The 15474-nt window shown below is 39.9% G+C and overlaps 1 protein-coding gene across 1 annotated transcript; it reads right to left on the bottom strand.

Annotated features, from left to right (window-relative positions):
* Nucleotides 1–2395: 2395 nt before the first annotated feature.
* LOC140245639 (uncharacterized) lies at nt 2396–4316 on the bottom strand. Its single transcript, XM_072325201.1, has 2 exons — nt 4052–4316; nt 2396–3472 (listed from the first exon to the last, which is right to left on the bottom strand). Exons 1-2 carry the CDS (start codon nt 4314–4316, stop codon nt 2439–2441), a joined length of 1299 nt encoding a protein of 432 aa, XP_072181302.1. The 3' UTR covers nt 2396–2438.
* Between the last annotated feature and the right edge of the window lie 11158 nt (nt 4317–15474).

The raw sequence follows: 15474 nt of genomic DNA, 5'->3' as shown, positions 1-15474 counted from the left end.
TCAATCCAGATTACTAAACCAACACCTCAGTTTGTTTGCAATTCCTCCTCTGTTATCAATAAAAACAAAACAAACCAAAGCTAAGATACAAACTAGCAATCCTGTCATCATAATGGAAATGCATAATTATTATGTGACAGAAAAATTTAACACTGTATATTCCTTAACTGGACCCAAAACTGAGTAATGGTAAGCAAGGTCCTAATACATGAAGTGCTTGTGTGACGTCTGTACATTGCATTTCAGTGCATTGGTTAGAACGCACAAAGTATAATCTTTTAAGCTGTCACCAGCAGATCAATATAAATGACTCTAATACACAATGGGAAACTGCATTTAGTAAGCAACATTTACACTGTAGTTGTAAGGCTCAATTGCATACAATAGCAATGTTTTTCCTTATGTGTACTATCTATTCCAGTATTCTTTGGTACTTAAGAAGCTTACTACAGTTTCGAAAGGTAAGCATAATAAGGCAAGCATAGTTAGGCAAAGAAAATATTCCAAACATCCAGTGTTCATGACTTCACACATGTAAAAGTCACTTACAGGCTTATTCACTGGTGCTCCACTGCTGTTAACACTACACAAGTATACCATGAAGTAGGATCACTACAATAAAAATGTTGAAAACTGCTTGTTTTCAATCTTAGTTGTTATCATGAGCATTCATTTGATGTACTGTGGTATAAGCAAGGCTGAAGCCAAATGACTACCGGTACTGTATGTAATGCAGTACATTTTGTGAAGCAAATTGCAATCATGATATTGAACATTTTCAAAATACTGCCTCCCAAACATAAATGTCATGTGCCTCATACGTATTGTCACTAAGGTAGGAAATCAATAACTTCTCATTTGAACGCAAAAACAATGTAGTAAATCTTCTGTAAGTGAACATTGCGTAAGTCAACAAATCATACACATGTTGATGGAATGTAAAAATCAAGAATAGTTAAATCTACCAGTTTGTTTTGTTATTTTGTCAATACAAATATTCCCATAAGTCAACAAATTTTCTCTGGCCCTGTGTGTGTTGACTTTTGCAAGGTACAATCCTGATTTTTTTTTTCTCAATTTGTCACTGCTTTATATAAAACCACAAATTCAACCGTGGCACTAATTGTCTCACGAGTCCCAACTTTCAAAATATCATACTAGCAAGATAAAGTAGCTCTGTATCGAAATGTTCATGTGTGGCAATGAACGACTATTTCATCACATTTTATCATCAGTGTATTGTTACAGGAAGCTATCAAAGGGAATTGCTCATCCACAGCATAGTAGTAAATCGCATCTGAATCACATTGCCATTCGTTCTTTCCGAGAAGAGTAAGGAGCTGGCATCGGAAATTGTTGCAGCGCCATCTGTGGAAGCATTCCGTAACCGACTAACGGTTGAACACAGTGGCTAGTCTTGTTCTTCATATTTGTTATGTGCTTACAAATACATTGTATCTATAAATACACTATATTATAATGGAAATAACACAGTCTGCAAGAATCTTCAGCTTATTGAAGGAGGCAGACATAACCAGAAGAAGAAGAAGAAGAAGAAGAAGAATCAACAGCGGGCCATGTCTCTGAATATCTTGTTAAACAAATCCAGCACATATTTTCTTGACACCAAACAGGCACACAAGTAGACATCTGCCAACAAGAAACAATTAGCATAATTCTGTCGCTTTTTTTATGAAAGTTTTAGGATATATGCTGCACAACTTCAGATATTTCAGTTTGGAAAGAGGAAGGAAAAATGTGCACTTCTAGCAGTTTTGTCCTTCATGCTTGCAAATTATTTCATTTTCTAGTTGCATCCTTTGCTCTTTGTAGACTGATAAGATATCATACTAAAACAGGCCCTCTTCATTCTGTAAAGATAATGCACCATGTTGTGTGTGGTAATATTGTACAGTGCACTCCCGTTACAACGGACACGGTTATAACGAAATTTCGTTATAACGAAGTAAATCTTCTGGTCCCAAAATTATCACCATTAAAGTCTATGGTGCAAAATTCGCTTATAACGAACACGGTTATAGCGAAATTTCCGTTATAACGAAGTCTTTTCCGAGCTCCACAGACAAAGAAAAACAAAAGAAATGTGCTCCATTATAACGAAATGCGAATATTGCTTTCGAAAATACGTAGCGGAACAAGCATTTCTAGCGTCTCTGCATGGGTGAATGCTTCACACCACTGTGTGTTCGCTCCTTGTGTCACGCACAGTTTCTGAGGGGAACTTGAGTTTATTATTGTAATACAGTTATCCCATCACAATTCACATAGCTTTCCAGTGTAAGATGAGTATTCAGCAAACAGAATATTATATATATACATGTATATATGGTTTTCTTGTTTTCGTTATATATTGTATTTGTTCGGTTATAACGAAATTTCGTTATAACGAAAGAAAACTGCCGGTCCCGAGCATTTCGTTATAACGGGAGTGCACTGTACCACGCAGCTGCCACATACCATGGTATCAAGAACGGAAGACATGCAAGCCACAGGGACAGGTACAGGCAGGTCTGTAGTTTGGTCTTCAGCCATCCTGTTGCTATGGTTACTGATGTCAGAAGGCTAGACCCATTGCCTCTCTGTATCTCCCATGCAGTGAATGACAAATATGATCTGAAACACTCCTTTACAGTGACATGTGATGGTATCATTGAGTACGTCATCCACACAAACTCATTGCTGCCGATGTAAATTGTATACACTGCATTACAACTGTTCTGTACCCACTCTTTTGGGATTGACAATGATTTGATCATCCCATACAGCCAACCAGCACAGTCCTTAACATAGTCCTTAACATGGGTGTAAGGTGGAAGAAATCCAAAAAGATATGAAACTCTCCCTTTCGTACCAGAATGGACCAAGCTGACTGGCAGAAGGCACCATATACCATTAGCAAGGGCTTTGGAGTAGGATTGAATTGAAACACACATCCTGCTCGCAGAGTTCTTCATATCATGACAGGCCGTCTTCAGGAAGTTGTTGTCCGTCTGAGACCAGTGTTGCATCGAAAGTTCCATGATGGTAGAAGAAACATCCTTCAGCTTGGTGTTGACGAGCATCAGCGAGATGGCAACCTTAGCAAACAGGAAGAATATCCCCTGCCGCAAAGAAGGACCCAACACAAGCAAAATGATCAGGAGAATCTCAATCATTCGTTGAGAAAGGTTCCATGCGGATTCATACATAATCCCTGGGAGTTCTGTGACCTTAAAGTGAGTGGTAGCCATGCGCAGATTGGTGGCAAACCTCTCTAGCTTCTCCAGGTCACCCACATCCATCTGCAAGATGGTATCCATCCTACCACTGGTGAGGACCAGGGCGGAGCTCTTAAAGGTGGTTGGCTGCTTGATGCGGAAGCTTGCCATGCGTGCATCCTGGACCTGAGTGTGCAGGTTCTCATTTGATGGCCATGGAAAGTCATGAGCTATCACAGCGACATTTTCTCTTCCTGCAGAGCGGGGAATATGGGTGGATTAGAGTGTTATATTATATGTACATAATGCTGTATTTTGATTTAATATTTTCCATATCGTTGCACTTAGCAACATCAGTATTAGGAACTTATAAGTTAAGTTATATTTTAGTATCATTACTTCATCATCATCATCATTATTATTGATTAAGGGAGAATAGGTAGAAAATGAGATGGAGAGATAGATAGATAGAGAGAGAGAGAGGGGGGATTAATATAAGAACAATCATGCAAGTTTAATACCACTATTTCTCTATATTATGTTATAGTTCTTCTTCCCAACACTGATTCACTAATTTATCTTGCAACTATTAAACTCAATGTTGTTGTTTTTTTTATGCCACATTTGAACAGCAATCACCTGAATTCTGGAAGAATCTAAATTTTCATTTTGAAACTATTCGATTCTTTGTTGTTGTTGTTGTCATCAACCAATAGCAGAAATAGACTAAGGAAAATATGGAAACAAGATTCATAATTTCGTCTGTCCTTGGAGAAAATAATGTGAAACTACTGTGACAGTAATTGTATCACACATCAAACTGATTTGCTCACCAAAAGTCTCTGCCATGCGAGGCAGAAACTTATCGTACAGGGCATCATCGACATCGGTGATGGAGAAACGACGATTGTGGATGGAGTGACAGAGAATGATTCCATCCACTGTGTCACGTGGCAGCTTAAAGCTGTCCAGGTCGTTGTATGGTAGCTGGATGAATCTCACTTCATCACCACTCCTAGATGAAATATCTCGGAGTTCATGGAGCAAACGTTTGATGCTGGATTCTGGTCCAGAACTGCATACACCTATTACACCCATGATGGGAGACCTTGTTCCTTGGTTAGTTCTGTACAACATACAACAAAAAATGATGTGTAAAAAAAGAATTGTGCTTCCAGGACAATCGACATGTGCTACAAAATAAGATATGGACTTTGATATACTTTTGAAGAGTTTAAAACCTTTCCTAATTCAATTGAATGCTTCCTGTTTTTCTGTCCTTAAAATCTAGGTGTGTCCATCAGTATACTCTTCCAGCATGCAAATGAATGGCTGCACACTGACACTGGTCCAACAGTCCCTGAATCATGATAAGCTCATATGGCAACTTCTTTTGGCTCTACCAATATTCCTAACAGAAATCAGCCATCTCTTTCCTTGATCATGCTGTCTTCTCATAATGTAAACGCCAGAAAATCATGTCTTTACATATCTTGGAATTCCAGGATATCAGTCATGGTTTCACTGCAGTGTGTGTCTCTGCATGGTGCTTTAAAGGGATGGTACAGTATTGATGGAGATGAGAATTAAGCTTTTAACTTTTTGCAAGATACAAAAAAAAAAAAACCCACTTATGAAATAGTACAGAGCATACCATTTTAAGAGGAATTCAAAGTTTATTTGATGAAAATGTTATTTGGAATAACTGAAACATCCAAAAACAAAGTAAACAAAGCGATCGCAATAAAGTGTGGGTCCCACGCACTTATTAGAATCGCACTGTTTTTTATATCTCAGCCATTTCAAAACTAATTTTCATCAAATAAACATTGAATTCCTCATGGAATTACATGCTCTTTCATATTTCGTAAGAGGTTTCACATTATCTCACCAAAAAAAAGTTACAAACCTGAAATTAGGACTCAACCAAAACTATACGATCCCTTTAATAGAAAGTTGAAGTCTAAAAATATATCACCATCAAAACACTTCATTGAAGTCAGACTCAGAGCATGATTTTTTTTTTTTTTTTTGCAATTCAATTAAATATGACTCTGTAGAATCTAGCTATGAGGATTTATCACCGAACTATGCATGTTTTTCTAGGTTTATAAACATATATTTGTATACCTGAACGAACAACACTTTGCTACAGCTATATCATATGGCGAATCAAAATGTCTGCTAGTTTTCAAGCACCCTTTACTTTTATAAAGAAGATGGCCACCAAGTTAAGGCATACTAGTATATACTTATTTAAGAGACCTTTAACCTTACTTGGTTTAAATTGTTATGTTGATACCCATCATGACCTGAAAAGTGTAAGCAAGCATACACGCATTCTTCCTGATTTACCTTGACTGCTCTCCCGAAGAGAGTTTGCACACTGTATCTTGTAATTGCTGCTAGGTCTCTGGTAGCTGGCTGGCGAGATTATTAGACAGCGATCCACGATTTCGATGAAATACAATATCAAAAGTAAGCACGCGAAAGACAACTGACGAAGTCGGAGATGATGACGTGTTTTTATATGACTCCCTGCCGAGACCCTGGCCTGGCTTTTGCTCTGGCTTCTGAAGCTCTGCATTCAACAAGCGTCGTTTGATAAATGTACTTTACCCCTCTGCAGCTACTGAAAATGTTTGCCTTTCTATATGGGGCGACAATGATTTTAAATCGTGAAATAGGCCCCACCGCAGTGCGCGTGCACCCGTGCGTTAGCAAGCAAGGTTAGGTTAGGGTTAGGGTTTAGGGTTAGGTAGGGTTGTATTTATGGTTAAATTGGCCATTGAATTAGTCAAGGGACATTAGGGAGTCCTTCCGAGAATAAAAAGTAGGAGACCAAAGAAAAAAACGGGAGAAAGGGAGGACGAAAGATGCTATGCTGTGGAAATCAGCCCCACCGCCGTATGCATCTCGCGTAAACGCCGTTTGATGGGGCCGCATTCACGAGTATTATACTGTGGAAGAAAGCCCCACCGCCGTGCTTATCTACCGATGAACGCCACACGGTGGGGCTGAATTCACGAGTATAAACAGGCGAGCCGCCGTAGTATTTGTACGAACACGCAGTGGTGGGGCCTATTTCACGAGTATGCCGATTTTTTTTTTTTTTGAAAGTCACATTCATGTATCTACCGCTGAACTGCACGTAAATAGCATGTGATGGTTTCGTATGTCGGCAAGGAATTTCCTGCCGCTCGAGTGACGACGGGGATTCCCCACCACCACATACTGTATGCACTGGCAAAAGGTGCGAATGGCGAAAGAGTCTATGGGAAAGGCACACGACCATTCTGTCGCTGGCTCTGTTCAGCGATTCAACTTTGCATTTTTCTTTTTGAATGAATACTAGTACATATTAGACATATATCATATTGAAATAGATATTGAAATCCCCTCCAGAATCCTATTCTATGAGTGAAAATGTATATCTGTGATTACTCAGTACTAAAGTGGGAGTAGTGTCCACTTCACAGCGTAATATGACGGGTTACGCCATTTCCTGACCCACTTCATCTGACACACTCTTTCTGACACACTTTTTTTGCCATTCATTTTGTACACGGGGCAGTTTTCATGAGACGGCCTCTGTTATTGGCTACTGTGCTTATGAATATTCAACAGCCTTACGATTTTTTTTTTTTCATAATGAGTCACTCGGTCTGATTCTGTGTCTGTGATTGGCTTTTAGCTATTGAATATAGCTAAAATAGTTATCGTTTAAAGTAGTTATATAGTTTAAAATAGTTATAGTTATCGGCCAGCTACCTAGAGTGATAAACACGTTGCTGTTCAGCAAGTCACGACTAACGTGTTAGCGAGAGTGTCGAGAAACGCACGGCCAACCGGCCGACGGCCGTGGGCCAGCTCCAAGGGATCAATGATAGAAAGTGTGCACGTTCCCAGTCGATAGAGTATTTATATCACGCACATACATTTGAACAACTGACGTTGGTCAAAGCTTTATGTCGCAAGTTTCAAGGTCCCTATCTATTGTTAGATTGAAGGAAACATTGATAAACTGATATTTATTTGATATATCAGACCCATCCGGACTAAAAACTTGCAAAATTTATTACATACCTTCTCGTGGAGTGCCTCACGTCATAATCGGTCTGTACGGGATCGAAAGTCCTGCAAGCTGCAGTTGCTGTGACGCGTTTTCCCCTCACTTCTTTACACTCGGATCGTTGTTTTTTCAGTGCTTTGTAACATTATGCTGATCTCTATGTGTATATGTACATGCCCTGTCGAGTACCGGTAGTCTATGGACGTGCGATTTGCAATTGCAGTTCATTATCTGTAAAAAGCTTGTACTTCCAAATATATTCTTCTTCTTCGTTTCCAGCTTTTAACATTGCATCATACTATACTTTGTACTACATTTGACGATTCCTGCGGGTGAATTGTGTGCGACTGCGTATGTCGTCAATTTGTTTGCCATTTCACTCACCGACTGCCGTACTGCCATCATCCAGGGACGTCTTGCACTGCGTGCGTGCGCTTCTATTTTGGTCTCACCATGGAGCTACTTTTGGTAGCTCCATGGTCTCACCTAGTACCTCCCTGCAACCATCACACGTGCAGTGTATGCAGCTGAAAAAAAAAAAAAGGGTGGGGGGGTACTGGAAGCGCACGTAGTAGCAAGGCCTACACGTGGATGAGGTTAGAAATTGCCGCGCGCCTCCAGCTCACCAGCTCCTGGCCGCCTCTTATTGGCCGGCCTTGAGCGCGACGTTCGACAAGCCATACCGTAGTCTTGAATATTCACTAGCACAGTAGCCAATAACAGAGGCCGTCTCATGAAAACTACCCCGTGTACAAAGTGAATGGCAAAAAAAAGTGTGTCAGAAAGAGTGTGTCAGATAAAGTGGGTCAGGAAATGGCGTAACCCGGCGCTTGATTTCACGGGATATTTCATGAGGTTTGTGTAGTTTTCATCCGTGAGGTTCCAGTCCAAGTCATCAAGCTATCAGTCAAGGTCATGGGGGTCAATTGTCACCTGATATAGAGTTGGATGTGTCAGTCAGGTGACCCCCCTATAACATGGGCGTAAATCCCGGGGGGGGGGTGGGGGGGGGATATATCCCCCCTGAAATGGAGGAGGGGGGGATGGCCTGTACAATCATCCCCCCCCCCTGAATTTTGAAGAAAAAAAAAATGGAGGAAGCAGAAATGTGATTGTATCAATTTTGGCATATTGCATGACGTTTGTACGCCGGCCTTCAGACAGGTAACAGAGCTGAACAGTATTCTATCTTGTAGGAAATCGAATGCATAATTTTCTCAAGCGCTCGCTCGCTTCGCTCGCTCGCGGACATGGACATACACTGTAAGGTATGGCTCAGACGTTGACAACGTCTAGTGTAGGCCTACATGTAAACATGCTAAGACGAGAGTAACTTGGGACCATCTGCAAAATATGTACGAAAACAAACAAACAAACAATAACAAAACTATATATATTGCCATAATTGCACCCCTCCATTTCCTGAATCATTCATGAGGAACGACAGTGACTGATAATTCAGTCAAGATACATCTATGGGTATACCCAGGGAAGATCAGGGGCGTCGAAAATATCTCGGGGGGGGGGGGGGGGGGCAAAGGGCATTTGCCCCGCCCCTACGAAAGTGTTTAGGCAGGCAAATCATTTATCCTCCAAACAATTTCCGAGATGAGGACAAATTTCGAACTTTCTTAATGGAATTATTGTCCAAATACCGCTAGAACTATGCACCAAATCGTTGAATTGCAATCATAAACATGCAAAAGCTCCGCTATACTGGATCCCTTTCGATAAGTACACTGTTGAGATTGACGTATATTTCCCTAATTTGTCAAAGAGTGTGCAGCATATCTTTCACTTAACAAAAGCTCCCTCATATGCAGAGGCGTCGATGGGGGGGGGGGATGGTTCCCCCATAAAAGTGGGACAAACCAAATCGCAAAAATATAGCTAAAAACGGCAGTTTTTGGGGTGTAAAATGTCAAAATTTTTAAAAAATTTTAAGCGCTAAGCCATTCCCCTGATGTTGCTACCAGTGATTGACAGCAGTTGCGCCCGGTGCGCCCCCCTCCCCTAATCTCCAAAGCAAAAAATATAGCTACAAATGGCAGTTTTGGGGACTGTAAGATGTCAAAATTTTTCAAGCTCGCTCTCTTCGCACACTCGCATTTAATCATTATGCCATTCTCATGATGTTGCTGCCATAAATTGCCAGCAGTTTTCGCCCGGTGCTCCCCCTTAATTTCCAAAGCTAAAAATAAAGCTACAAACGGCAGTTTTGGGACTGTAATAAGACGAAATTTTGAAGCTCGCTCGCTCCGCTCGCTCGGATTTAATCATTATGCCATTCTCCTGATGTTGCTGCCAGTAATTGCCAGCAGTTTTCGCCCGGTGTGCCTCCCCTTAATTTCCAAAGCGAAAAAATGCAGCTACAAACGACATTTTCTGGGATCGCAAAATGTCAAAATTTTAAGGCTCGCTTGCTCCGCTCGCTCGCATTTAATCGCTATGGCATTCTCCTGATGTTGCTGCCAGTGATTGACAGCAGTTGTGCCCGGTGCGTCCCCTTTAATTTCCAAAGCGAAAAATATAACTACAAATGGCAGTTTTGGGGACTGTAAGATGTCAAAATTTTCAAGCTCGCTCGCTTCGCACACTCGTATTTAATCATTATGCCATTCTCATGATGTTGCTGCCAGTAATTGCCACCAGTTTTCGCCCGGTGCTCCCCCTTAATTTCCAAAGCTAAAAATAAAGCTACAAACGGCAGTTTTGGGACTGTAAAATGTCAAAATTTTCAAGCTCACTCGCTTCGCTCGCTCGCATTTAATCGTTATGCCATTCTCCTGATGTTGCTGCCAGTACGAACTGCCAGCAGTTGCGCCCTGTGCGCCCCCTTAATTTCCAAAGCGAAAAAATACAGCCCAAAACGGCAGGTTTTTTTTACTGGAAAATGCCAAAATTTTCAAGCTCGCTCGCTTCGCTCGCTCGCATTTAATTGTTATGCCATTCTCTTGATGTTGCTGTCAGTAATTGCCGGCAGTTTCACCCGGTGCCCCCCCCCCCCTTAATTTCCAAAGCGGACAAAATACAGTCACAAACTGCAGTTTTGGGACTGTAAAATGTCAGAATTTTCAAGCTCGCTTGTAACAGTTTGTCAGAAATATATCACTCTCCTCCCACTTTATATTTCATGCAAAAGAGTGAGACATCCGATCCCTGTAAAGTGTGTGTGTGTGTGTGTGGGGGGGGGGGGGGTTACCAAGCTTCTCTCACCCCCCGTCCCCCTCAAGGCTGCGCCGGTTCGGTTCTGGGCTTGTAATCGTGGTGATGGTGACTATCGCCGATCATCCCCCCCACTCCTCAGTATGGATTTACGCCGTTGCCCTATAATCAGGTTAAAGTCACAGTCCGAGTCTGGTTCGTGAGGTACAGTAGATAGGAGGGGAAGTCAAAGCCGACCATCCCCCAAAACCAAATCCCGCTACAGTACTGTATGCTTTTCAAAGCTACAAATTATGATTTATGATTCTGAATCATTCATCCAACCTGTAAGACAATGCCGGGGGGGGGGGGGGGTTGGGGGGTGGAGGGCTCTTAAAAAGACCCCCCCAAAAAAGAGAAAAAAAAGAAGAAAATACCCACCCATACAAGCATGAAAAAAAAAAAAACTTAAAATGAAAAAGCAGTGCAAGTGCAGCACATCGAACCATCCTTCAAAAGAGTTTATACATGTACAAACATTATCCTGAATGAAAGCGAGGTTATTAAAGCGGCTACTAGTATAGGTAAAGATGTGCTTTGAAGGATTTACATGAATTGTCTCAATCAGCGATTCCGTAGAGACGTATTTGGTTTGTTTCCCTTTTCCGACATGTTTGTTGAAATATAAATCAGCAGTTGCGATCTTACAAATATGTTTGCATACAGGTATATTATATATCATATATTATGTATTATATATCATATATTACATATCATATATTATACATGTACATTATATATTATATATTACATATTATATATTATATATCATATATTATATATCATATATCATATATTATATATTATATATCATATATCATACATTATATATTATAATCATAGCACAAAACGTAATTTTTGCCAAATCAAAGTATTAACCATTCTACACTAGAAAGTCACTGCACGAAAGGCCGGAAAAGAGTAATTTCTGTGACGTTTTTATGATCCTATAGTGTTCCGTCTTTAGATGTGATTCCTAAATATCTCTCATATGATAATCATATTCTACGTTCATATTGAAATGTTTCCATGAAAACAGAAGACAAAGGACTAATTAATACCATGACTAATTGTAGAATGTTGTCGTACATGGGGATTTGCTGTAATAATATGTACAAAAATCTCGCAATTCAAGCTATCTTATTATTGATAAAATCATCAATATTGTCATCCTCACTTTGTTGAAAGGGCGCATAGATTTACATATAACAAGAAATAGTTGAAATGGGAATGTTCTGATATCTTATTCATATACTAAATAATATATTAGATGGCTTAGACAGTTTCTGGTATGTGATTGGTCAAGAGCTCGTCACATGATACTGTTTGCGAGGATCGCAAATGTTATATTTTCCCAGCTCGTTATATTTCACCAACTGGTCAAATGAATATATTTCTTCCATGTGTGTCGCCCTCTTACGGTTGAAATAAGAACAATTACACCAATATAAGGGTGTGGGACCACATCGGTAACTGCGACGAGCAAACTATTACTATCGATTGCTGCAGTCTGGATCGATATGATCTGTCCCACCCCCCCCCCCCTCCACACACACACACACACACACACACACACACACGATGTACGTGAGAGAGTAGACGGCATGCACGGCCGGCGCGACGCGAAGTAGCGCCATGCGCTAGGCTTGCCTGGTTGGGTAGGTACCGTACCGATGTACCGTTTACTACATGCACGTATCACTCGGCCCGCGAAGTTTGGATTCACACTTCCAAATGGAACCCCGTTTTGTCTATAAACGACGACGAGCTCGATAAGAATTTGGAGGATAAGGATTCTAACTCCACTACACATCTCCTAAAACAAGCGAGTTAATAGTCTGTGAGACATTTTGTTCAGTTCAGTTCTTAGAACGAGGACAATTCATTCATCTTTATTGACGTAACTTATTTAGACTAGTCTAGATCTAACTGTTGGCCTAACGTTACATCGAACAAGTGGAGGACTACAACACCGAGTAGACTGGTTTGCAAGTCACTGTGTTTCGATTCTACAATGTTCATCTCTGCAACAGAGTAAAAAGGAGACTGATTTTGAAATTGCTGCAGATTCCTGATGACAGAAGGTAGGCCTAATGTTGTAATGTCTATACCGGTCCTGGCACAAGACAAAATGACTAAAAATCACGGGGAAGAAAAAGATGATGCACTGGGCATGGGGAGCCAATTTGATTCTAACGTTAGTTCTAAATTAGACCTAACATTTAACAAACATTAGAATCTAACTGTTCGGCTACCTGTACTTCGAAACAAATGTCAAATGATAAAAATTGCCCAGTAGGCCATAACGTTAGGCCTAAGAGTAAAGTTAGAATTGTTTTGTGAGTAGACCCTAGAACATCTGCTGATATCTTTTGGACCTGAGCCTAACTTAACTATAAAGCGTCGTTACTGGACTTGAGCTTAACGTTAGTAGGGCCTATACTGTCGTTAGAGGACATGAGCCTAGTCGCCGCTGTATAAAATCGCGACAGCGCGCACACAGCGTCTGGTCGGGCTAACATGAGCGTATAAACGGTTAGGCTATGCGTCGTCAGCGTAGGCTCTTCTGTAAAGCATAATCAAGGGCAAGGCCATCTAATATAACAGATATCGACTGGTAGGGGTGGAATGTAACAATCTTTGGAACGCCAGGGAGTTATATTTTCCCTCGTGATCATATTTTCCCTCAGCGCTGCGCGCTTCGGGAAAATATAAATTATAATCCCTTCGGAAAATATAACTCCCTGGCGGTCCAAAGAATGTTATATTCCACCCCGTACCAGTCAATATCTGTATAATATATAATTACATATATTATATATATATATATATATCTGGAAAATGGGGTATCGTCTTTTTCTCTATTCAGATTAAAAAGGAATTACGCTTTATGGTCGGCTTGATTAACTTGACCCTATAATCCCATCAAGGGGGGGGGGGCGTGCGCACGTTGTGGCCCCACTATATTTACATTTGCCACACCTACGCCCTTGATTCAATTTCAACCAAATTTTGATGATTTTTCCTAAAATTTTATTGCGAATATTTTAATATATAATTCAGCTTTGTTTGATATTGCTGGTTGCCATGGCAATCGTAAACTGACAACTATGTCAATCAGATTTTGCGTCTTTTTTGTGTTCCAATTACAAGTAACAATATAATAGTGGATAAAACGGGAGTTTCTTGGCTGTAATTTGATGATGAAGGTAAAATGTGAAGTAATTATGGTAATGAATGACCCGAAATGTTTTTCTTATTAGTTCCTTTGTTTTTTATGTGACATAAGCATCAATTAGATGCATTTAAAAAAAAACAATATTTTTCAAAGATTACCCTTTTATTACACTTTGTCTCATTTTGAATCTTTTACAAAAGTTATACCTGCAGTATCATTGTTGATCATACTATCAGTCTGCAAACTCAGAAGTATAATGTTATGGAAATATGAAATGTTATAACTATACATGTAGGCCTACCTATCGCAAACAATACATCCCAGGTCTCAAGTAACATTTTTCTTTATATTGTAATGAATAGCAACCCAATGTGGTGACTTTTAGACATTTCAACCATGACAAATAATGAAGTTTGACTTGCTTTTCGTTTTTGACAAATATGAAAATGATTGGTTCAAATAAAGACATATATAGCCTACTGGGGACAAAGAAATTATGCAGAAAAATCATGTTTTTAGCATAATTGTTTCCTATGTATGTTTTTATAATTTTGGTGAAGAGCGCGCTCCATGGGTAACTTTAAGAAATTTTAAATGTAAGGTCATGTTGAGTTTGAGTTGATCTATAACCCATGTGCCAAATATGACAGTGTTACATCAATAATAACGAAGTTATTGGAGCACAATTTGTCCCCCCCCCCCCTCCCCCCTCCACTTGGACCCCGGAAGGGTCAAATAGCTTGGGCTTTATAGGGTTAAGTGACATTAGTTCTGACGAAAGGAAGAGTGAAAGGCACACTTAAAATAGAAAAGGCATGTCCTTTTTTAATTTGTACATGATTTTCTCGAATCGTCGTATTCGACTGGTGAAAAAAAAATCGCGTATAGTGTTATAATGTTACTGTTATGAAAGAAACGATTACATACGATTACAACTATATATTATCACTTTTCAAGTTTTCCCCTAGCTTGCGTAAAAAGTATCTTTAGATTTTTGTTTTTGTTCTTTATGAATTCAAGTTAAATCGTTCTAGAGTTGTAATAATTTACCTATGATAGTGCTATGAAAAGAGTGAAAATATAGTTGGTGCAGTAACTTGGTAAATACTAGCGACTAATATTAATGCAACATATCATAGGTGCATGTTGACATTGCCACCTGACCAAACTTGTATGGGTGAGCGATATCCGTGGTACGTGAAAACATAATTGTCACCGTCATTACCCCCATCATAAATCCTTGAATCCCAAGGGGTCTGGGTTTGGGTCACGATCAGTCCGTAACCATACAGAGACGTTGAAGGAAAATCATCCCCATGTTTTACAATCATCTTAACTTTAACCTCTTTCTCCCTTCCCTGGCTGATACATTCTTCTTCCCATTTTCTGCACTACTAACGGGATAAAAATGACCAGCTGCGCTTCACTTTATCACAATATTCTTGTTCCGGAAATAGAAATGCGAAACGTTCGTGAAACGTTCTCACTTGTACTCAAAGTCCAACAGAGATAATTATCATGATGATACATAATCATGATAAATTTGATTGGATTTAATTTCATTTATTGGTTGTCTTATCACTGTACATGCACATACATGTACACATGTATTTGGTGCCATAAAGTTACAAACATAAGTTGCTGACAATGTAGTTTTTCTTCATTGCATTTACCAAACAAAACGTATCAGCGAATAATACAGGAGGGTTTCAGCTTTAAAGCGTATAGAGCTTGATTTGCATGCAGCCCTCGTACCTAATACATAATTATCAGAAAACAGGAGAGAGGGGTGATTTGCGTAG

Source organism: Diadema setosum, chromosome 2 (assembly GCF_964275005.1).
Source record: "Diadema setosum chromosome 2, eeDiaSeto1, whole genome shotgun sequence".
In the NCBI taxonomy this organism is placed as follows: Eukaryota; Metazoa; Echinodermata; class Echinoidea; order Diadematoida; family Diadematidae; genus Diadema; species Diadema setosum.
Note: the sequence above shows the minus strand (reverse complement) of the source record. Positions and strands in the feature narration are given on the sequence as shown.

What these genes read in the sequence shown, in the direction of transcription:
- LOC140245639 (XM_072325201.1), bottom strand. Translation starts at nt 4,316, where the DNA reads ATGGGTGTAATAGGTGTATGCAGTTCTGGACCAGAATCCAGCATCAAA. An exon ending in TCGCATGGCAGAGACTTTTG is followed by an intron (nt 3,473 to 4,051) that starts GTGAGCAAATCA and finishes CCCGCTCTGCAG; the next exon opens with GAAGAGAAAATGTCGCTGTG.